The 24,656-nt window shown below is 43.1% G+C and overlaps 1 protein-coding gene across 1 annotated transcript; it reads right to left on the bottom strand.

The window, feature by feature from the left end:
- Window positions 1–501: 501 nt before the first annotated feature.
- On the bottom strand, window positions 502–22,064 carry PDE6B (phosphodiesterase 6B). The gene is made up of 22 exons (XM_035564226.1): window positions 21,654–22,064; window positions 19,012–19,164; window positions 18,581–18,670; window positions 16,104–16,244; window positions 15,139–15,213; window positions 14,984–15,048; window positions 13,454–13,520; window positions 13,237–13,284; window positions 12,906–13,055; window positions 11,794–11,937; window positions 11,073–11,138; window positions 10,321–10,467; window positions 8,867–8,974; window positions 7,765–7,874; window positions 6,667–6,754; window positions 5,962–6,062; window positions 4,482–4,589; window positions 3,460–3,523; window positions 2,632–2,706; window positions 1,546–1,629; window positions 1,270–1,426; window positions 502–560 (listed from the first exon to the last, which is right to left on the bottom strand). The coding sequence occupies exons 1-22, from the start codon at window positions 22,062–22,064 to the stop codon at window positions 502–504; spliced, it is 2,511 nt and encodes an 836-aa protein (XP_035420119.1).
- Window positions 22,065–24,656: the final 2,592 nt, after the last annotated feature.

Raw genomic sequence — 24,656 nt, 5'->3', positions numbered from 1 at the left:
CTCAAAGGTTTTCATACGTTATCCCTACATATAGATTTCTTTTTGATATCTGCAAAGATGTGGACTTAGATATGGTAAATTCAGCTGTTCCTCAATTTGTCTACTCTGAACATCAATCATGTAGGGTTGTACAGAGCAGGATATGAATTCAGCAGGCCCTGTTATCTTTGGGGTTTGAAATGTTTCAGTGCTGGAGAAATGTTTTTTCTGCAGTCATACAACCTGGCTTATTGGGCCAAACATTGCTCTGACTTGCCACATGCCATCTGACAACATCGGGTACATTAAATGGAGAGAGGGACAGGACAGAACGGGCTCCTCACCATCAGGAAGAGATGCAATTAAGGCAAACGAGATCTAGCCCTTCCCTGGTTGGTCGTAAGCCTAATTAAAGTAGCAAAACAGTCCAATCAGGAACGTATTTGTAAGCCATGATAATTTTTTTTTTTAAAAGCATGGGCATTCTCATTTTGGGTGTTGCATATTGCATTGGAAATAGGTCTAAAGTATACTGCAGGTTTTTGAAGCTGGAGCTGTTCCTCCGTTACAGGTTATTCCATCTGCCATATAAAAAGAAACAAAGAATTAGAAGTACAGTCATAAGTGTCGTATAATCTCTTCTCAGTCACCACAGGAGTTTTGGGGATTTGTAAGTTATCCACTGATCAGTGTAATATCTAACGTACCCATATCTAGAGATATCTGCTATGCAAAGTAATTGTACATGCAAAGCTACTTTGCTTTAGAGTTAACAGAAACCTTTCTCACTTAAAAAATGATTCCTTAGTTAGGAAATAACTCTTCTAAAATTTTCCAGATCACTTACTTTCGCGATTTGAAATTGCTACCTAAGAGTGTGTTAGGTTTGTTTTTTTTATTCCTCCTGCTTCACAACCTATGGGACTGGACAGCCCTTGTGTACAAAGGGATGTGTCCCTGCTCTTTTCAGGGACCTATGGACACTGCCCAGGACTTCTTGCTAGCCCCAGCTGCATGGGAGCTTGTGCTGCATGTAATACCGCTTGTTTCTCAGGCACAAGCCCCTGGGCTTTCGAGCTGATGCCGTTTCTGACACCCAGTCATGGTGTCAGGCCTGAAGACAAGGTGTATTTTGGAGTTCTTTTTTAAACCTTGCTAGTTGGTCAGGATTGAGGAAACTGTTCTGGGCATCTGACTTTGCCGTGGCTACAAACCTTGCTGCAGATCCAGGAGAGTATCGCATAAGCATATTTTGAGTTAGGAATGAAACAATCAGGTTTTTTTTCTGACCTTTTTGTGCAGCCATCTTCTCTTCCTCTTTTTTCTTCTCTTCCTCCAGAGCTTTCATTTTTGCATCATACTCATCAGCACGGGTCTTCCATTCATTCCTATTGTTCAGCAGCCCGTCGAGCATAGGCTGAATTTCCTCATGGAAACGTGAGAATTCCTGACCAAAACAGAAACATCAGCACAATTCAGTCTGTTGCTGCTGCACCATGGCTGACCTGGAAGCTGGGACTTGAACCTCTCTACTGAGAAGGATGGGGTGTGCACAGGCATGCTTACCTTATAGACAAACGTGCACACAAAGTCGATGAAACCCACTTGAAGCTTTGGAAGCTCAGCGGCTTTCCTCCTGTCCATCATGGGCTGTGGGAGGACACAAACATGCCATGATTTATGACAGCACCGCATTGAAAAACATTCCTCTCTTTTTTTCCCCCAAAGCTGTCTTTTTGTGTCAGCCTGGCTGCTCTGCTCTGCTGGCCATAAAGGCTCTCCACCACAACCCTCATCTTGCTTCTCAGAGGGATCAAGTCGCTCATTTCCTATGCTGTTTCAGCAGAAATTTTAGACAACTCTTTCAGTGTACACCATGGGGAGGGGGACAGAGTATTTTCCTTGCTCCTTTTAAACAGATACTCGAGAGAAGGATTGTGTTACAAAATGCTGAAGAGTTTTCTTATTCTCTAAAACATACCTGAACACGAAATTATGTTCTCATAAGGTCATATAATTTATTGTATCATTTTTAGCGCATCTGTGGGTAGGGGGGCTATATTAGAGTCTATGTAAATCTTAAGACTTAAATCTACTGGGTCCCTTCCAGCATGGGATATTCTATGTTTCTATGATTAAAGAAAATCAAAAACATGCAGGTGGATGCAATGTCACGGATTAACTCTTGATTTTTTCACTGCTAAATTTTAAAATTTATTATTATAGCAGCAAAAAAATAATTTAGAAACACTGCTCTATATTACTTCCTTTTATCAAAAGTAATTTCTGGACTCTAAAAGTTTTTTTTTTTCTTTTTAGTTTCTGTCTTTAATGTAAAGTCTGCTTTCCTCTAAGTTGTATGTATTTTGTTTTCCTTTTTCTTGTACAGGACCAGTGCAAAACCTCCAGTGGGACAGTCACTCCTTGCTGTTTCACAGCCCCTGGGACCCATTCTAACTAAATGGAGAGCTGGACAAGAGGCCCTGTCACAAAGGGTCTTTTCGATCTGAATGGCCAATTTTCTGATGAATTTTGGGCAGCCTGGTAGTTTTAGGAAGAATCACAGCACCCTGAGAGCATCACTGCTTGCAGAAGGTCTCTGCTGAGACCTACTTTCTGATCTGAGCCGTTTGGCTCTCACGGGATACTTACAATGGGCTGTTGCTGAAGGACGCTTATTTCTAAGTCCCCTTGCTCCCAGAACTCAGCTGCTACCAGGAGAGCTACCTACATTGCCAAGGAGAGAAAAAGAAAAGTTAGCACTGATTTTGGCTTTCTAGTTAGGACTTAGGACTCCTTTATGAAGCAAATATCACTTCCAGCCCCTCCATCTCTTCACATCCAGCCCCAACCTTTCCGCTGCAAATGGCAGCAGTGGCAACAGGTCTGCACCTGTGTAGTGACAGCCCAATGCCAACTTATTATTGGAGCTTGTCTTCTGTTCACCTATTAAGAAATGTTTCTAATGTGTCCCCTGCAAGGATTTGCTTCACAGTCAGAGCTGTGTTTTCCTGTTACGACTTCCTCAGCTGCCCCTTTCCCATGCTGAACATGAAGGTGACTTTATTTTTTTTTATCCTTCTTTAAATTTTAATGTTTGTTACTTAGCAACTGAGCAAGTACAGTTCAGAAAGGAAGTCCTAAAGGAAATCGAACAACAGACCAGCCAGCAGGTATTGCTTAAAAAAATAAAATAAATAAATTTAAAAAAATGTCGTGACATGCACGACAATATTAGCCCAAGAAATTAAATTATTGTTTTTTTGTTATTATTATTATTTTCCCTTTGGTGAACACAAATTCCTACAGAATTCACAGCTTCAGTCTTAAAGAATGATTTATCCATCAAAACCATCATTATTCTGAAGTCTTTTCAGTAGTTTTAGTAGGAAACTTTGACTCAGTTTTCAGGCAGCTTAGAAATTTGCATTACTTTCAAGTATAAGCTAGAGAAATCTGACAGTATATCAAGCGCCTGACCTTACTCTGGACTTCCCAAGGTTTAGTGATGGCTGACAAATCACAAGCAGTCATCATCATGGCCCTAAAAACAGAAGAGAAATTAGTTTCTTCTCTGGAGCCCTCACCCTGCCTCTTGCAGGCTTAGGATGCTCATGCCCCACCCAATACCGTGTAATGTCCCAGCTCTGTGCTGATGGGGTAGATACAGGAGATGGGTTGCTGTAGCAAACTTGGACTGGGACACACATTAAGGATTGCTCGCTTGATACAAATGGATTTGTGCTAGGGAACTGCTTGCTTCTGACACTAGGAAGTTCATCACTTTGGTCACTGCTGAGCTGAACTTGAAACCCATTTCAGTCCCTCATTGAGGTATAACAGTGCAGGTCACAGTTGAGGTTATGGGTGAGCTCCATCACCAGTGCAACTTGTACTGCAGAGCATTTGCTGGTTACAACAACAGCATGGTGCAATTCTCGTTGCTATTAGGAAGAGCAAATCACAGATTGGTTTCCCTTTGCTCCACCATTGTAGACTGCTCCCGCTTGTGGCATACGTTGTGGTCTGAGACAGATCCTGCATCTTGTTAATGGGTATATGACCAGAAGGGATGTCCCACATCCAGTCAGGATTTTCCATCCAGTCAGGAAAGAAAAACTTCAAGCTTTCTTCCCTGTTTGTTTGTTTGGTTGGTTTGTTTTTGTTTGGTTTGTTTTTGTTTGTGTGTTTTCCTTGCTTCTCCAAAAGATCAGATTTGAGTGGACAATAAAATATCACATGCTACTCTCATGCTAAGAGAAGCACAGAAATGCAGTAACTGCACAATTCCAGAGTTTTTTGTTGTTTTTTTCCTGCTCAGCTCACATTAGAAATTGAAAACAGGGGAATATATTAGCTAGGGACCATTGCTGTTGAAGCAGAAGAATCCTTTTTAAAACTGGATATACTGTGGGCATAGACATGTTTTGGAGTTCCCACTGGTAAGCCCAGGAAGAAGGACACAACCACACCATTAATCTCTCAAGAGATAATTTACTCACATGACAACCTCTTTCTTTGTCGTCTCCAGAGACAGGTATTCAGTCCAGGCATTCATGTTATCGTATGTCTTAGACTCATCAACGATCTTCTGGAACATTGTCCTTTTCCTTTGGGGAAAAAAAAAAGAAAGAAAAAGAAGCAACTGTGTTAAAAACAGATGGCTGGGTTTCTAGTGGTTGTTGTCCTGGCAGTTAGGTCCTCAAGGAAGCCCCCAACAAAACCAAGCACCATCACTTGCTTGTTTTATGTAAGGGAAACCATTGCAAATGGCTTAAAGAAAAAGTAAGTGTCGTGGTGAGACTTGAGCCCATTGTTTGAAAGTATGTGCTACTGCAGGTTATGCAAGCTGAGAAATGTTATTGGCTTTACTGACAACACAGGAAGGCTTTTGCCTGAATGTTAAGGAAATGGCAGAAACATAGAGCTGGCCCAGATGTTGGAGTATTTGTAGGACTACCTGTCTCTATAAATGCTGTCTGACCTTGTTAATATTATTTATATACCTAGATATGTGTAGCAAATTCTGGGGAGTGGTTTATATACAACACACTCACATTTTGAGAGGTGTGAAATCATGAAAAAAAATCTGGTTTAATGCCAGCAAATAAGACAATTAGGCCAGATCCATAACGAGACTTGACGATGTGCTCTGTCCATACTGTTTTGCCCGGAATCTGATCTAAATCAAATCTTCCTTTATAAACTGTGACTCAATGATGGCAAAGATGAGCTTGTTCCCATCTGGTAGGGAAGTAGTGGTGTCTGCTCCCATATAAACACCCAGCCTTCAAAGTAAGAGGACTGGGTCTTAGGCTCTTCTTCATACTCTACTTTTTTTGGACTATTTATATTTTGTGTAATGATTCTTCAGCGTAAAACATAGAAGCAGTCTCTGGTCTTGGCCCTGTATTTGAAAACACGTTTTGAAAGCTCCTTGCTACTGAGGATGTCATATGTTGCTGACTTACAGCCTTATGCCCTAGGAAGTCAGTGCATGCAGCTCTGTGGTGTTGGATATTTCTGACTTTTGGATGTGAAATAGACTATGAACTGCATATTCACCTATAATAGACCACTTAGTATTTGAGTTGTGCTGCTTTCACAGAGAAGTTAATGAAGCCCAGGCCATGCCATTGACCATTAATAAGTATTTTTAGTGCTGAAGTGCTAGGTAAAAAAAAAAAAAAAAAAAAAAAAGCAACTCTTTTTCAGTTAGGGGGTCATACAGCACAGTCTTGTTGGAAATAGAAGGCTAAAAGTCACATACATGATCTAATGAATAAAAGCTCAAAATTCTTCTGAACAATCTGAATTCTTCCCCCCACCTCTTATATCAGCATTAAAAGGAGCCTTCTGGAGGAAGCATCTGTGTAGAGGATTGCCACACGGAGGGCCTCTCACAGCAAAGCATCACGTTTTGTGTTTGTACAGCACCAGCTGCTTCCTGTCCTTCACCCACAGCGTACGTGACCGACTTACTTGAAGTACAGTGCCAGATCTGTTGCTATAATGGCAATGTCCATCAGGTGAATCATGTGCTCATGTTGTCTCCGGTTGAGGTTCTGGCATATGTTCAGTGACTGAAAAACAAGCAAGGGAAGCTGCAGAATCCAAGCTCCATGTTGTTGTGAGCTAGTGGGCATTTCCCTCTCTGAAATGTGCTTTTTAAAATTTATTTTCTAAGTGTTGCAGCTTGCTCCCCCTAAGGTGCAAGGGCTGTGAGCCCAGTTCACCATCTGTTGGTGAACTCCCCCCTGTGCTCACTGAGCAGGGTTTGTGTCTGTAGCTTGATACACACTTTGTGCCTAAACCATGTCTGCTCACCCCAGTGGGAATTTGCCTGAAAGTTAGATGGGGATGTGTGTCAGCCTTGGTCCTATCACAGGGGCTACAGGAGGAGAACCCTGTGTTTAACACTTTCCTACAGGGCTAACGACATGGCTTCTGAAGAAACCAAACCACGCATGTAGGAAGCCTAAGGGTTTTGGTCTCTGGTGAGCAGAAATCACTTGGGGGTAGAAGGGAGTGAGGTGGCTGCAGGTTCTCAGAAACCCAAACCAGAGAAATCTCCTATGCTAAGTCTCTGGGCAAGAGTCATAGCAGCTGATGGCCATGGTGTATGTTGCTAAAATACTTTGTGGCAAGTAAATTATTCAGAATCTTACATTACAGTTCATTACAAACCTCTTCAGAGAGCAAAAACTTTCCAAATTCCAAGTGATGCCTCTCTAAAATTGAAGATCCATGAAGTTTAGCTAATGGATTTTGAGATCTGGTTGCGTAAAGAGAAAAATCGAAAATGTTAGTATAGCACTTAGTTAAAAAGTGTCCCAGTTGAAATTTGTCACACACACAAGTTCAACTCATTTTATGAAGGGCTTAAGAGTAATATTTTTAATAGCTAACAACTTCAGTCTAACTGGTAACAGACAGTGACTCTGCTTATAGCTATTTGGACACTGCATAAAATATCCTTTCACCTGTGAATGTCACCTAAAATGCTCATAACAGTACTTTTATTAGTCAGTATTGCAAGCTTGTTGTTAAGCTTCTGAAGAAGTATATGTTTACCTCTAGTAAAAGCAACAGGAAAACCAGCAGCCCTTGGACACTTCCCTAGCCAAAGAGCCGGACACTCTCATATCCGAAGTACCAGCCAGCTTCACTTATGTTTTCCCAAGGCTCCAGAAATCAGTTAGATAGTACAGCCATCACTCAATAAACCTATGCCCTGACACTGCCTTAAGCCAGCAACAGAGGCCTGACTGGTCAGTGAAATCATGTGGCTCTTTTTGTGAAGCTGGTAACTACCTACCCAAAGCAGCCCTCACATCCTCACAGGTGCTAGGTTTCTCCAGACGAGGGCAGTGCTTGGTGCGTGGTGCTTTCTGCATAGACACCTTCCAGTACAAAGCAGGCTTTGCATGTCCAGAATGCTCCCAGTAGCATCCTGAGTGTCCTGTGATACTCAGGCTACTAAATGTCTGCACTGCACTTGGTCCCCCCTTTAACAGCAATGTAGAGTGTTGCTTTAACCAAACAGCAAAGGCCAGACTGCTAGGACGTAAAGCAAGCCCCAGTGAGCACTGCAAAACGTTGGCTTCCCCACTGGCTGAGGCGTAAGCCCAAGTGCCACAGCAAGGTGAAAAGAGAGGTTACTTGCAAAGGAAGGTTCTTAACCTGCGTAAAACAGAGCTGTGCTGGAGTTTGCTGTGATTGCAGCCTGACCCCACTTATGCAAAAGCAGCAGGAAATGGTTGGAAGTGGCAGGAGAATGCTTACTTCATCTGGTAAAGGTTGTTGGTTCCTCTGTGGTCGATATCGTGGCACAGAGCAGCAGTTACCATTGCAAGGGCTTCTAGGTCTGTGTAGTAACGCTTCAGTTTGCCAGTCTGGAGGGTGAGAATTTGCATGCCCTCTGTTAGTATCTCTTACAGGAAAAGGTACTGGGCTGTGACTGCTCTGTGCCGGGGATCTCCACATTGAAACAGTCCAGGAGAACTGAAAATATTTGTGAAGCTAGATACAATACATGGTACACTTAGGTTAACGTGGGGAAGCAGCTGGAAACAAAATGTTTCAGGCTCAAGGACGCACATGTGTCATGCATATGTGCTTGATGCCCACATGCTATGTTGGCTACCCCCTGCTCCAGCAGCCTTATGCCCTCACGACACTTGCTCCCTGACAGCCACACCTCTCCTCTCACTGGACACAAGGCACTCTGTGTCCTTCTGGCCAGTGGGCCAGAAAGCTGAGCTGCTCAGAGGGTGGGCTGGGAGTGGTAGGTGTAATTCTGCCACCAGGTGTGCAGGGCATGCCCTCTGTACTGCGACACGGGGCCAAGCCTTTGCTGGTGTGGGGCACACGTCCAATGCCGTTTTCCTTCATGGGGCTCCTGTCACCCTGACAGCCCATGAGAAATGGCACTTGCCACACTCATGCTAGCCAAAGACTTACACCCATGCTGTCCTGCCTTCATATGGAGGAGGTGAGGTTGTCCTCATCCAAGCTAATGTCAGCCCACCTGTTACTGTTAGAAACTGTTGGAAGAAGGGGAGTCCTGCAGTCCTTCCTTCCTGCAGAAGGGTTCCCTTCTTCCCCTGCAGAAGGGGTAACCTGGAGGCTTTTCAATGCCACACTTGTCTGTGCCCACGGTAAGTGAAGTGCTCCATTCAGTGGGTATGGCCCCACCTTGGGTGGTAATTCATGGACTCATCACTTAAGGTGAATGGAGGCCTCATTTGGTAGGAAATGTGCTAGGAGTGACAAACGTATCCTACAACAAGATTCAAAGGGAGCCCTGCATGTCTCCAGGGCAAAACATCAGACCTACTGCAGAAAAAGCTGTGCTGCAGAATTAATTCGGGTGGTGTTACCTTACCATTAGGAGCGTGAACATGGTCTGTGCAACGTTGAAGCCATGGCGCCAGTTGTGATACGTTATCTTCCGGTAGCCTTTGCTGACAGAGTACACAAACCTCACCAGAACCTGCGAATTGGGAGAGAGGGTGTTAGTTTTTGTCATGCCAGCTGACTTGTGGTTGGAGCTGGTAGCTGTTGCCCTTGTGATAAAGACCACGTATGGAAGTCATGGATGAAGATCAGAGCTGCTCTTCAGAGATGGCTCCAGGAAGGAATCAGAAACTGTAATGTTGTCAGGCTTCCCTGGCAATGTTGTCATTGCAAGGTCTAAAGTGGACTAAAGTGCACTAAAGTGCACTGAAGTGGAGGTGACCAAAATATAGCTCTCTGCTTTCCTATATCTTTCTCCTTTCTTAAGAAAATTAAAATCACTGGGATGTCTGTGGGGGGAATGAGAAACAGCGATGGCTGGAGGAACAAAGATTTCCTCCTAGAGTTTGTGAATTTATTCAACTTCTGTGTTTCTTTATGTTTTCATTAGTAAGACTTGTCCTTTCCATATATTCTGACTTACTAATACTTATGTTGCTTGAAAAGAGATGGCTCTTTAGGTCTAGAGAGATGGAATATATTATATCACCTATTACAACATAGGGTATTAAATAATAAAGTGTTGTTTTTTCTTTCTTTCTGCATTCAACTTCTTTATGTGGACAAGTTCTTGTAGCTACAGAGTTTTTCTTCATTGGCGAGGGAATAAATCATGGATGATTATTCATTTTTTAAAATCTCAGCTGCTCAAAGGAACAGCAAAGAATAGCTGTTTTTCACACCTGCATCAGAATCTAGTTATTCCAGAGTAGATATAGTGAATGCTTCTTGCATTTGCTTGTGCTAAGTAATTCCCATGCCCAGCCCTTCCTTTCCCTCCTACTTTCCAGCCTGCCTTTCCAGGGTGAGGGATGTCCGGCTGAAAAATCTGCGCGCAGTTACCCGCAGAACCCACTAGATGGAGGTAAGCCTCACGTGAGGCTCTGAAAAATCCCTCGGAGAGACGCAGCACTGCCTAAACACCAATTTTCAGAGCCTGACAGGGGCACGGATGGCTGCAAACAGCCTTGAATTTGCAAATCGGGGTCTTTGGGGTTGAATAAGTTTCTATACTGGGGTAAGAAAGTGTTTGCATGGTGCAGTCCTCATCTGTATAGACCTGACAGCAAGCCCATACCTGTAGCAGAAGTTCATATAGTCCAGAACAGAAGCAGCTGGCTTCAAGCTCCAAACCCATATTGGCCACCACAGGTTTGAGAGTGGGTTCCTTGCTCTCAGCAGAGCCTGGGGACTCGGGATGCCAGTCCCTCTGCCTGCAAGCCCACAGCAACCCAGACCTCTGCCTGATTTCTGAGCTGCTGGCCGACCCGTGCCTGTGGGCACGGGACAAGATGGGAGTCCCTGTGCACTGCCAGCTCCTACCTCCTGCGGGATCTGGAACTTCTTCACCACGCCAAGCTCATAGTACATCTGAATGCCACACTTCACCAGCTCCAGCTCGGTGCAGTCGAAATCAGAGAACCTGAACTCATAGATTTCGAACTTGGTGGGCCCTGGGAGTTCTTCTTTCTGCAAAAGAGGTGGAAGGGTTTGTTGCTGTGACATTTATGCTGTATCTAGAAACACCTGGAAGTGTTTTTTTCTAAATAAAAAATTATCAGTCTGATTGTGCTTGGAACCTTCCGTTTTAGAATTAAATGCAGATTGTCATGATAACCCTATTAGTGGGGGAAGAGGTAAAGCATTTTTGGTCAATCGTGAGAAATACTGCTTGCTTTCTGCTAAGCACTCTTCTTTTTGATTTGATTAGGATGGAGACTCCAAAGTTGTCAGGTCTTACGGGAGAAGTCTTAAGGTTCCTTATTTGCCCTAGTGAACAAAATGTATGATATGTCAAGGCCGCTGACGTGCTCCCAGATGGACATTGAACCTCCTGAGATAAAGAGTCACAGAGCAGTCACTTTCTGGGATCTGGGAAGGCATTCTCTGCTACATGACCATAATGCCCTCACACTCGCACAGCACAGGAAGGGTGGGGTGTGCTTCACCTTCACCCTTCACCGGGTGCCCTGCTGTTGTGTACTGGCGTGCCAGCACTGGCAACTCTTTCCTGCCCCCACCCAGGCAGTATTTGTTTGGCATCACTTCCAATTCGAGAAGTACATTGCCCTTACCAGGATACTTGCCAGCTCCTCCTCCTCACACTCATTTGGCTCCTTCCCCAGCTTTTCTCGTGTTGGCTGCAAAGAGCATGGACATGTTACATTGATTACTGTATTCCACAGGACTTTGTGCTGTGCTGCTTTAGATCAATCTAGGGTGAACCTACTATGGGAGGCAGCTCTCATTTGCAGATCACGTTTTCTTTCCAGACCTCACTTTTATTTCTAGTGTTTTAACATGCTCTTCTTTGTAGGAATGTCCTACCTTTCATTGATTTTGGCTTGGTTTTTCCTCCACTTGCAAAAATTCACCTATAAAATTCCCAGTGTCTCAGTTGTATTCAGTAACCCCACATCCTCTGTACCGAAGAGGTTTTGGGACATAAATTAGCTCCTCTTTCACCCCCCCACAGCCCACCTCACAGTCACACAGCAAAGGAAGCTCACACCCTGGAGGTGGTGAGCTCAACTCCAGGGCTGGCTTTTCTGAGGAAAATAGAAAGGACTCAGCGCAGCCTGCTGAGGCAGACCACAACTGGCCTTAAGCCAAAACGAAGACTTGTTCTGCCATTGTGCAGTAACTGCTGCCACCATCACTGTGGTGGCTGGAAGCTTTTCTGAGGTATGGGAGACCTGTGTCCACAGACACAGCTGCTGTTTGGCACTGACCAGGCCTGTATGCAAATGCCAGGCCAGTATGCTCATGGGTGTGCTGCGCTTTGCAAGACATTACCAGAATTTCCTGAATTTCATCCTTGTCACACTTCACATGGTAGAGCACCATATCCTGGGCAATGTCTTTCCGGTTCTCCAGCTTGTTCATCTTATCATATGTATCTGTGTTGAGTACGGACCAGCCCAGAAACTGTGTCAGGGACTTGGAGAGAAGAAAAATGAGAAACAGTAAACTAACCAAAGCTTCTCCACACCACATGATGTATTTTTATAACAACATAAGCTCCATGCTGTCTCCAAGTCTAGCAATGCACAATCATGCCTCTGCTCCCAACCACTGCTTACTCTTCAGCACAGCAGCGCCCCAGCTGATGGATCTGACTAGGTCTCAAGAGTGTCCATATGACAAAGGTTTGAGGACCCCCTGTCATGTTCAGCATACAGAAAGCTACTTATGTGTTGTTACAGGCGTTCAGTATAGTACTCCATGCCTATGGAAAGGCTGGTGTCATAACCATGACAACAGGTCAGGAACCTCTGTATCAAGGGAGAGCAAGACAGTCTCATCACCTTTCACATCTATTTACTCACACTCTGTGTTTGCACTCAGCTTGTTTGCTGTTCAGTGGCCAATTCCAACTGATTTTTTTGCTTGGTCATTTTGTTTGATAGTAAAAGTCTATTTCAGGAAATGCTCTAGTTGATAATAGATGCCAAGAGCTGGATGTTTGTACAGGACTGAAACTAGCATAGAAACATTTCTCAGCCACAAGGACTTTGATGAAAGCTGCTGTTGGTAGATTCAATAGCTGGCCACACTTTCTATCACAGATTACTCAGGTGTAACTTTTGGAGGGAATTGCCCAGCTGTATCTGATCACAGGTCAAAATGGTCTTGTTACTACATCATGGCTGCTCACAGCTAGGCAGTCAATCTAAGAATGACAAAACAAAATGATCTGAATACAGCTGAGTTTTCAAAACTTTCAAACACCCATCATTTCATTTAGATGCTTTCAAAACTTTCAGGTTACTGTGTAATACCTGTATAAGCAACAAATAAACTTACTTAGCTGCAGAACACTGAGGGACTTTTTGCAGGGCTGCAATGCGAAAAAGTGATCTCTCTCAACCATACGAACTACTTCTAGCCATAGCAAGGAACTATACCTCCATAAGGGTCTCGTCCTGTTCATCAAATGGTTTCCCATCTTTTCTGTTATAAAATGTGACAACACCAACAATTTCTTCCTTTTTGTTGACTATTGGCATGGAGAGAACATTTTTGATAGTCCATCCTGATTCGTCTAGAGGACCTTCCTTGAAGCAATAGCAAGCAGAAAGACACCATGTACTTAATGTGTTTTCTAAACACAGCAGCAATCCCATTTTACATAATGACCTATGGCTAATGACATTTTTGTGTGCCTAATATTGACTGTAAATTACATTTCTGTAAGAAAAGTAGAATACTTGATAGAGTTTGAAGTGTGCACATTACCTGAAAGTTAAACATCTCATCTGCAGCAGCATTCATAATGTTGCAAATCTAGGGGATTAAAGAAAAAATAAATAAATACATAAATAATATATATAGAGAGAGTATAATTTTAACAGTGAGAAGTTTAAATATCAAACAAAAATCTGAACTGATGAAAAGCAGTATTGGTCAGGCTTCAATTCAGAAAACATTAATGGAGTCCAAACTATGTACTTACAAATCCACTTTCAGCCACATATGTTGGCAGTCCAGTTACTAGTGCCCAATGATCTGGGGTAGGATTTCTGATTGAAAGAAAAATGAAAAAGAGAATTAAGGATACAAATTTATTGAAGGACAATGATGATCTCAGAGATTAAATGTTTTCAGCTGGTTGCACAATCCACATATACACATTTCATTCTCAGTTACTAAGCAGTCCTATTACTTTCAAACCTGCCTATGTGTGCTAGCATAAATTTTTCATGTAAATATTTTCATAGTAAATATTTTCCTTCAAGGATTCAGTACAGATTAGCACATACAATATCTTAGTCTGCAGAATATTTGACTTAAGAAAAAAACTGTTCTCAGTAGTGGGGTTCACATTTCAGAGCTACGGCATACAGAAAGGTAAAAGAAAGTTTCTGGTTAAAAGAGTCTGCCAGACTGACCACTGCTGTATCTAAGTAATGGGGGCCTTTCTTGAAGCATGAAGGTGGATATCCAATTTACACCAATGCAAAGTGGTGTGACCAGAACTGGGCAAAATTTCCATTATGTCAGATTTGTCAGTCACTTGACATTTAACCACATCCTACGCTGGTGGGAAAAGATAGAGAATGAGAGTGCTGAGGGATGCAAGAAAGAATTTAAAGAGGTGAAGAGCAGGTGTATATCTATAGGTGGAAGGGAGATATATGAGGAGGAAAGGAGCTGGTTGGGCACATAATAATGGGCTAGGAAGCTTGATCAGTGAGGTGCTCTTTCACCAGCTCCTGCAAGTGCAGTCAGCTGCTTTTCTCTTCTCACCTTTTGTTAAGTGAGGGGAAAACAGAGAGAAATACTTGTCATACAGAATTAGTTTGGGGAGTTAAACCACCAGAGGAGAGAGTGGTTTGTGAAGAATGTCTTCTCAGAGCCAAGGGGAAATGGTGCCTGAGGCTCCTCTGAAAAATTCAGTGGCAAGAACAGAGGGTGGTTTTCAGAAGGAGGGAGTCTCAGTGTAGGGTCGAGAGAGGAGGAAAGGTCAGAGACAAACTTGAGGTGGAATGACCAGAAGAGAAGAAAGAAGCCAGGGAGCTGGAGGATAGGCGGGGGAACAGGAGAGACCATGAGTGGTCAGGAGGGTACCAGAGGGATGACATGCAGGGCTGGGACAGCAGGTGCCTCAACACCAGGGCAAGATGCATGGACTCAGCCACTGACATGGGGTAGGCACCAAGGAGGAGTTACGACTTGACCTGGCATGGAGAATAGTAAAACTGCAGGTAGTCAAATCAGTTAATGCCTGGGCATAAAGAATTGTATGTTGCAGTGATTCTTGGAGACTAACTTACAAGTCGGGATCCCACTGCCCTGGAAGAAATCTCTGTCCCACAAAATGTGAGACAAAGCACCAGCTTACAATCTGGCTTCTTACTCAGTCTCCAGTTGGTTCTTTGCATATCTCCTTAGGAAGATCTTTAAATCAGAAATAACCCTTGTTTTAGCTGCACCCTGTCAGAACCAAGCACACACAAACAGTAACAGTAGGCTGGGCACTTACGGGATGACTTTAATGTCTTCTTTTCCATGTAATATATAATCAATGACTTTGTAAAAGACTATTTCCTACAAGTAAAAAGAAAAGCACTGTTAAAATAAGAGGTGAGACAATCCAGCCAGACAAGAGAGACTTCAAGAAATCTGATTATCACTTACTCTGCCATCCGGAGTGCGAGGTCCTGAGTAGGGAGGAACTTCTCCCAGCAGGACTGGCCACAGATCAAAAAATTCCTATGTTTCAAATGAAAGAAGCATATTTAGGGGTGGAAAAATGCATTATACACACGACTCCACTTCATTCAGTGAACAGTGAGAGCTGTACTCACAGAGCAAGCAGCTGTTTCAGTATTTGCCCTGTTCTTCATTTCCCAGAGTGTGGCTACAAGGCTGACTTGCTACCTTGCTAAAGTCAAAAAACACTTTTTCTTAGGCTGCATTATAAAGCTGACCAAAGAGTCTTTACTACACTAATGATCTTTTAATATGTCTTTTCACAAGACCAAGTGCTATAAAGGCTCTGCCAATGTGCTGGAGATCAAAGTCAATGGTAGCCTCAGTTAGCCTGACCATAGTGTAAAGCAGGGCTCCTATGAAAATATTTCTGTGTAACCCCCACATAAAGCTTGTCAATCAGCTTGCAAGCAATCAGATCAAATCAGAGTGGCAGAAGTAACTCAGCTTTTTATAAGTTTGCATTTTCATGAAACCAAATTTCACCTAAAAGCCTGGATGATAATGTGCATATGGATAAGAGGGTGGCTGTTTTGGTGCTGCAGTGCTCCACAGGCATCTCACTATATTTCTGGCATCCACAGACTTGGTAAGGCTGTGCATGTGCTTCAGGCTTTGACCAGGATTGTTGTTCAATGGTCATACATATTTGCCCCTCCTCTGTCTTCCCAGTCTCTAGCTCCTTAGGCAGTCCAGTGACAAGCTCTTTGCTCTCCCTCTCTTTTCTTATCCCAGGCTTTTCATTTGTACAATGGAATTAAAAACAGAGAAGGAAATGACTTAAATCTCTCTTGGACTATGGCTGCCCCAATAAACCTTATCCCTACAAATCACGCATCAGTGGATAGCAGCAAGGCAGAAAGACATACAACTCATAGGTGAACACTTACCTTCTGCTTGGTCATGTCCAGGAGGCCTACTGAGTACCTGTCACAGTTGAGGTACGCTCTCACTGTGTAGAAAGCCTTGTGGAATTGCCTCTCAATATCTGTCAGTTCCTCAAAAACCTTATTAGCTGACCACAACAGCACCTGAAGGATAAAAAACAAATGTAAGCCTAGCCTCCCCTTGAAACCTGGACTTCCTAAATGTGTTTGTATTAACAAGGAAACTTTTTTTTTTTTTAATGCTACTTTTCCTGAAAAGTGCAATAGCAATACGTACTGCAAAATGTAAAAGCGTTGCTTATTCTCACTGGGAATTACTAAGGAAGCATGCACTCTGAGGAATGGTCATGCCATCATGGAGCACTATGTTAAAGTCAAATCTTGCACCGGTAGTGGTACCAAACAAATAGACTGCCCTACTTACTTCTTTTTTATCAATAAGTAAAATCTTGCATCCAAACATAGCTAACACTAAGGTTGCAATATCTGGAATGAAGGTTGGCAATATCTGAATGAACACTTTCCTTTAATCCTTGGCACAGCTGTCTTGTGTGTGCATCAGCCTATGACCCACTTCCCCATGCTGTGCTGTGTGGAGGTATCCTTAAGAAAGCTGTTGCTAATAGACTACTATTTCATTTGTAAAAATTGAGGTTATGCAGTGAATTAGGCAGATATTTCTGGTAAAAAATGGAGGGTCTTTGTGGGCCTAAGGAAGAACGTCATCATCACTGAAATGGAAATGCCTAGCTTAACTAGTGCCTGCATGCCTGTCAAGGCTCTACTAGACCAAAGCCCAGGAGACAGCAGTGGCAGCACTTCAAAAGCGCTGACAGCTGTTACCTGAAGCTGTCTGCACCCGTGCTTGGGACATGAGGCGCTATTACATGGCCAAAGGCAGGAAAAGCGTGCGTCACTGCTTCACTGGGGACTAGTAGATATTGTTCACAACTCTGACCTGCATTGGTCTCTGTTTCCAATCCATGAGATAGGAAAACTCCACCACACTTCAGAGCCTGACATGCTAAATGCCACCAGCCTCTCAGCAACCCGTAGATAGGATAGTGTTGTTGTCATGCAAATCGTTAGTGGAAAATTAGCAATGGCTTATTTTTGCTGTTTTAAAGTGTGCAACAAAAAAGGCTCAAACCCACAAATGCAGTGAGAAGGACTGTAAGAAACACCTGTAGAAAGGCCAGTTCATGGAACAATAAAAAGAAGTCTAGCAAAACGTTATGTGGTCTTCTAATAAGACTCTTATTGAATATGCACCAGCAGCCTGAATTGTCTTTGCACAAGCCATTTTACTTACAGTATGACTGAGGTTTTGTGGTCGAGACCTTGCAATATTGTAATCCTAGACTATCTTCAAAAATGTCATTTTTGTTGAAACATTTCAACATTTTGTCTGTACTTCATCTGTATTTAGTTACTCCTGGGTTCAAGTCCAGAGCAGAACAGCCTGCGGGAGGCATTAGACCTTTCATGTCTTGCATTTCCACTTTGCCTTCTAGCGCCTTCCTTGCCTCCTCCAGTTCTACTCAACCTCTACTGCATTACTGCTAAGCCCACAAGAGGAATAAACCTGAGCTAATTCTACCTGACTTTAATTACTCAGCATTGTTAGATGGCTCTATCACCCGACCATTATTCATAGTTTTAGGATCGCTGAAAGAATTAGACAAAGAACATGAGATGATGAATTGTTAAATGTAGGTGCTGAAAAAAGCTTCAGAAATAAACTTTCGTTCTGCATCCATTTGCTGAAACAGACATTCGTCCTCCTATGGACTGATGATGAGAAAATGACTGCCATGAAGCGTAGTCTCAATTGCACATCCTCCTCAATGACAACCCTTTGTCTGCTGCAGAAAGTGATTGCATGGATTCACATCCATCCCAAAAAATTCACGAGTTCTTTCTCAAAGCAAATCATGGAAAAGAATCATGGCTGAATTGGTTCCTTTCAAAATACCCTAAGTCCATCATTTATATTAATTTCTACCAAAGGAGGCAAAGAGAACAGTCATGTGAGAATCATTTTACTGTCACCAAGAAGATATTCTAAAATGTGTTTTTTTCGTTTGTTTGGTTGGTTGGTTTTTGTTGTTTTGTTTTTAATAATCAGACATGGAGAAAATACTGCATTCTTAGTTGTTTTCGGAGATCTTTTAGTGCTGATGTATGAAGTGGCTAAATGCATCAGGAATATTTCATAGACTGAACTCAAAAAAACCTCTGTAGCTCAGTCCTGCTGAAGGTGGTACCAGTGCTTCAGCTCCTGAAGTCTGGCCAAGCGCAGCAGGCAGAGAAACTAATGAGGGACTCTGAGGAAGGAGCAGTATCTGAAAGCATCTGTGGACACCTTCTTCTTTCTGCTCTTCAGGCACAGATCTCTGAAGCAGATCAGCTTCGTTTTTGAAAACAGAAAAACTGGGTTTGAGTTTGAGATACAGCCCAATCTGCTTTTTTGGTCTTACCTGGCCTCTTCGAGTCTCACAATTGTGAAGGTAACTCAAGTGATAAATTTTCAAGTTTAAGGATGCAAAATTCAGGTACTTCAGGAAAAGCTGTAAAGGCAAACAATGAGATTGAGTCAAATGCAGTAGCAGCCTCGTGTATACTGGATTTCATAACACCACTATAGCAACGTCATGGTAATTCCCCTGGATAAATGCTTTGCTTTGCACCAGTGTGAGATAAGGCTTATCCCACAGTAATTTCCCTGAAAGATTTCTGAGATACGCATCCTCTTAATAAGCCTCATCTGTTACAGGGTGAGTCCCCTGTAGGGAAATTTGCACCCATGGTGCTTCAGTAAAGCAGACATCCCTAGTGTTATGAGGAGGAATCCATGCTATATAGAAAAAGCGACAACTGCTTGATAGAAACTGAGCTACTGACCACTTACTGTTTCATCAGAGCTGGTGAAGTATGGGCCGTTCAGCTTATTAAGAGCCAATATGACAGCAACTAGATCTTTGCCGTTCAAGATCGGTGTTGCAAGGATGCTTTTTGTAGTGTAGTCGGTGAGCTCATCAACAAATGGACTGAACTGGGCACACTGTTCAAAGGAGAATTTACAAATTAAGCACTTAACACAACATCTGTAGTCTTAAAGCCAAACCAAAGCACAGCCTAGAGAAGCTGCCTAGAGAAAGCTTTGTTCAAACAGTTATTGAAGAAGATAAATGAATAAGAAAATTGGGCAACATGCAGGTGATAAAGCTAGTACAAAGAGAAACTGGCCGTAGCTTTTGATTATTAGTAAGTGCAACACATGCACTTTTTCGCTTTTTGCAAAGATCTTGCTGATCAAGAGCTCTAATGTGTTGGACTTTGCCATGAGGAGTCTCCACTAACCATCCTCAGGTGATTTATATCCTTTATTGAACCTCCTGCATCCTTTCCTCCAACACTGAATTGACACTGTGAGGTGCATATAGCAGTTTCTATGCTGTGCTGCATAGCCACAGTTTTTAAACCAGTGCTTTCTAGTACAGTCACGACGAACGCTTACCCCCTCTCAATTTTCTTCTGCTTCACCCTGGCCCCTGAAACTGCTGCTGGTTTGCAGACACCATGGAGCTATATAGTCATTGGTTCTCTTGAAAAATATTTTCCAGGGGATTCCCTCCCCTGTTGGTGTGAGCATCATCATCCTTAGTCTTACATGCACAATGTCTAGCTGTTACTTCACCTCTCCTTCATGCAGCAGCAGACATGAGAAACTGACCTATCACCACTGTATGTGATGGTGGTTTTTGGCTGATATTAGAAACCAGAGAAAAAAAATGTGGTAGTGACCGTAGCATGAACTGCGATGGTGATGGGCCTTTGTTCATGGGATGGAAGGCAGGTTATCCCAGGGATACACAACTGGCACCAGTGACACATGGTTCCTGGCACTCTCTTCCTGCCCCAGGAGCGTCTTGGTCGGGGTTGCAAGGTGCAGATAGCACCAGCACAGTTTGGCTGCCCAGGGAGTCCTGTCCTTGAGGGAATCACCATTCGAACCACCAGGAGAGCGCTAGGTCTTGCTGTAGGAGCAGCATAAAGGGAACTCAACCAGTAGTTGCTTATGCAAATGTCACTGTCCTCCTCATGCCAAAAGAAAATGAAGCTCAGAAAGTGTAATGTGGGGAAGGCACATAGCCCAACGTCCCGCACAGTGCCTTACTGACATCCTCTTCCTCACCTGCTGACAGGGAGTGCAGGGATGGCCTTGCTGACCCAAGATCATCTCCCTGTTCTGCTGAACATCTTGTCAGCTACAATTCCTTTTATTTGAAGAGAAAAAGCCCAGAGCTTTAACTCCTCAGACCACACTAGGGAGGCTGCACCTGAAAGAATAATCACTCCCTAGTGCCCCTTCTCCCCATATATCCCCCACCGTTGGCCTTCCCTGCCAACTAGGGCAGACCAAGCATTTAACTGTGTTTCCTTAAGAAGAATTGATGTAAGAATAGAGGCACCTGAAAGAACTAGAATTCGAGTGCAGCACTTGGCTGACACTCTGAAATCCTTCCTTATTCTTGGAGAAATGTCTGAAGAGTGAGCTTTAAACATTTCAAGTTATACACTGATGCAAATTTTGCAAAAGAGTGGTTGCAAAACCAAATCAATATCTCAGCATGTTCCATGGAGGGCAACAAAGATACTGCTGAAGCGTTTGCATATGCTCATCCTGAGCAACAAATGGATGGATAAACAGATGGTCTCTTTGTAACTAGCAAACAATAGATTGAGTAATCCCAAATGCCATATTTGGGTCACATGGATTTTAGTTTTATACCTATGATTAGAACAAGCGGATTGTAATTGCTGCCATTCAGATTTACATGATTCCAAGTATGAGTATGAGGGGTAAATACTGTCATGAAAGCATAAGAATAAAACATGAAAATTCCTTGGATCCCTCCTGGTATTGCAGTGTGAAGTGTCTACTGAAAGAGTGGTTTTTAGTCCAAGTATACCTCTTACTGCCTCTGATGAAGACCAGCCATACACAGGTTGCAGTTAACTCACCTGCTCCAAGGTCCACACCTTTGGTTGATAAAAATGCTTCTAAAGGTCCTTGGCCCAAACTGCATCAGACAACAAACATTTCCAAATGTCACGAGTGATGGAAACCCCTTTATGGACTCATTGTAAAGGGTTTTTCCCTGACTGTTACTCATGGAAGGAAGATAAATGTGTGTGGAAAATTCTAGGTGCATTCAGTGCAGATCTGACTGTACCTCACTCTCTCTTCTCTGCTGTACTAGGAGTGATTTATTTATTTTTAATGAAATAGGTACGGTGTGACAGAGCACATGTATGCGGGCATTAATGTCCAGTGTAATTGAATGTGCTTAGCTTCACCTTGCTCCATAAGTGAAATTGGAAGCAACTTACATGCTGTCTACTGGTGCTTTGGTTTCCACTATACAGCAATTACAAGGCAAGAGGTGTGATCAAGCACCAAGATTCCCTGCTATCGCTTGACCCCTTAGAACAAGTAAGCATGCAAGCATTTTGTCTACAGAGTGAATGAATAAATGCCAGACCTACCTCGCTGACATCCTTGATATTCATGGTTTTCTTGGTTTGTGCAACGTAGCCCACAATGCCTATGTCCAACGGATAGACTATCTCGCAGTCTGGGGAGACCAGGCATTCCTCCAGCGTGCTTCCCTCTTGGATGTTGAAAAGCCTTGTTGCCAGTTCAGGTGTGCCGTTTCTCTGCCTGTACATGAAAAGACTACAGCGGTCCGCATGAATAAGGGACCTGATTCTTCTCAAGGTCTTGAAAACAACTTTCTCCATGTTGATGCTTTCTTGCATGTCTTGGATCAACTCAAAAAGTATTTCACTTTCATTGTCATCCCAGGACTCTGTTTTCAGTTTCTTCTCAAAGTACTGCTTGGCAAAATCAGGGTTTCCATCAAGAAACTTTTCCACGTCGTCTTCACTAATGCTCATTGTGAATGTCCAGGATTTTGTAACAGGTACTAGTCCAAGGATGCGATCTATGTGAGGAGCAGTCTTAACTCTGATCTAGTTCCTAAATTTTCATAATAGAAGACGTTGCTTCCAGAACAACCAGGGATAAGGTAGCACTGCAAAGAGAGACTGTCATCAGGAAGGTATTCCTTTATACTGTCGGAGGTGAGTCTGTGGGAGGACAGATCTTCTCAACCAAACAGATTAGATGACCTCTACAAAAGCTTTGGGTCAACTTTCTTCTTCTTAATCTAAATGCAAACAAAAACTGAGTATTCACAATATCTTAAAGCACTATTCTTTCTCTTGATAAGCAGAAAACTTACAGAAACAATTATATTGAGGTAGCAGCAACAGAGAAGAGCTGCATCTCCTAACATTGAAATAAGCTCTTTAAAGTCTAATTAAATTTATACTGCTTGGACCTAATCCTAGGCTAACAAGGTGAGCATCTTATTATTTCTGCTCTCCCAGCTTCTCTAAGAAACATCTCTCATTGAATGTTAAATGTGTCAATCTTTAAAGCTTAATGAAGTTATTGGTAGAGTACGGCAACTATAAATTATGTTTACTAGCCATTCCAAATTCCTCTGCTGAAGTGGTTAATGAGACTAAAAAGAATGGGCATTTCCGTATTTCCGTGCAGATACGGTAAGTACACATGCACACTCCAGTTGTCCATGGAGACTCAATGTGAAATCTGTGAGGCTTTTTTGATGGGAAATGAACAGCACTTCTGTTCATGAGGGAAGTGGATAACATCTTCTCATTGGTTAAAATGGAAGAAGTTCTCCGAATGGCCTTCCACACACTGTTTTGGAAGGGGCACTTAAATTCTCCACTATGAATAATTTACCTGCCTTGGAAAATACAAAACCCAGTTCTGGTTTAACATAATTTCAGTGCTGATGTTGACAGGGTTAATTCTACCCAGGCCATCTTGTTTGTCTTCCTGATTTTCCTACCCTGCCACTGCCTTGAGACCTGTACCATCCATTCTGCCAGTTCTTGCACTCAGTTGTATTTCCCTGCCATCTTTTGGAGGAAGAAATACAGAAATCCTCCAAGATTAGGAGGAAGTGTCTTAGCGGGAATAGATGCAGCCCATTACCACGGTGGACAGAAATGTATATAACAGCTGTCTTATGGGTAAACAGGACACCTCTTTACTGCTTTGGTAGACAGAACATGGACAAAGCACTTCAGGATGCCCCTAAGAAAGTTTTTGGACAGCTTTTCTCCTGGAACTGAGGCTTTGAAGTGAGCGATAACATGCAAAGACTTCAGAGGTATAATCTACAGACACTCTTGGTCAAGATTAGCAAAGGAGGCAGTCCAGGATCTTGAGCGTCTGCTAGCAGAATAGTTTGCTTAATGATGTGACTAGCAACCAACATCAAAAGGGAAAAGCTGTCTAATGCCAGAAAAGAGTTGGCTGCAGTTTGTGCCCCTGAGTGTGGTAGAGATTTGTCTGCCTGACTATGCATTTCTTTCTTCTTCAGCTCTCCATGCAAGCTGTGCTTCCCGTGTACAACAGAAAGTTCATGCCGGCTTTTTGAGATTTCGGCTTCCTGCATTCTGACCACAGACAGCTGTGTTGCACCACCAGATAAGAGGCACATGAGCTGATCTATTCATTTAACTGTGTTGAAAACACAAGATGCCTTCAAGAGCGTAGGCTTAGGCAGATAGATCCCTGAATTCCTTAAAGTGTGGGCTAGAATTTTCACCTTCATTGACCAGGCCATGTCATAACTCTTACTTGTGTGAGAGGCTTCCCTAAGCCCACTGCAGTCAGATGTTCTTGTTGAGCTAGGCCACAATCAGCCACAGATCTCCCTGAGCTCATCTTGTCCAAGCAGTAGCAGTGGGCCTGAAAAACCTCTACAGCTGCAGGGTGCTGGACTTGCATCCCTGGGTTTCATCTAGCAGTGGGAACTTCCCCAGTCATGCAAGGTCTGGATGCAGTGGTATGAAGCACATCCTTCACAAAAAAAGCACAATGGTCAGAAAAAAAACAGTGAGATAATTCTGCTCTTTTAGGGCTACCTTTATTGCATGTTTATCTGCTGCTGTAAAGGTTAATCTGTATTTTTATAGATGCTGTAAGGCACCAATCCTGAATGCTTCGGCCAAGGCTTTTGAGGCAAAAGCCACACAAGCCACTACTCTACAGGAAAATTGAAAAATGTGTCAGGGTCTTCATCTGTGGGGAAAAGGGGGAATCAACATCCTAAATTCTCCACATTACTGGAAGATAGCCAAGGCTCACGTGCACCAGGAGAAAAGGTCCAGGCTGCCTGCCCAGATGAATGTTGGAACTACTGCCAAGAGTGCACGAGAGCCCAAAAGTGACTGTGGGTGCCTAGAAGGAGGGTGACAAGAGAAGGAGAAGAGGCAGTCATATTATAAATGCATATGCACGTGGGTCTGGAGCTCAGGAAGAGGGCAGATGGGGAGGACCTTATCTCCCATCAGCAGCAAGGACAGATTAGCTAGATGCTGATCAGTACCTCTCCAACTCTGAAAGAGGAGGTTAGCATCTTCCCACAGAGGTGTGCAAACAGAAGT

Source organism: Cygnus atratus, chromosome Z, assembly GCF_013377495.2.
Source record: "Cygnus atratus isolate AKBS03 ecotype Queensland, Australia chromosome Z, CAtr_DNAZoo_HiC_assembly, whole genome shotgun sequence".
Lineage (NCBI taxonomy): Eukaryota > Metazoa > Chordata > Aves > Anseriformes > Anatidae > Cygnus > Cygnus atratus.
Note: the sequence above shows the minus strand (reverse complement) of the source record. Positions and strands in the feature narration are given on the sequence as shown.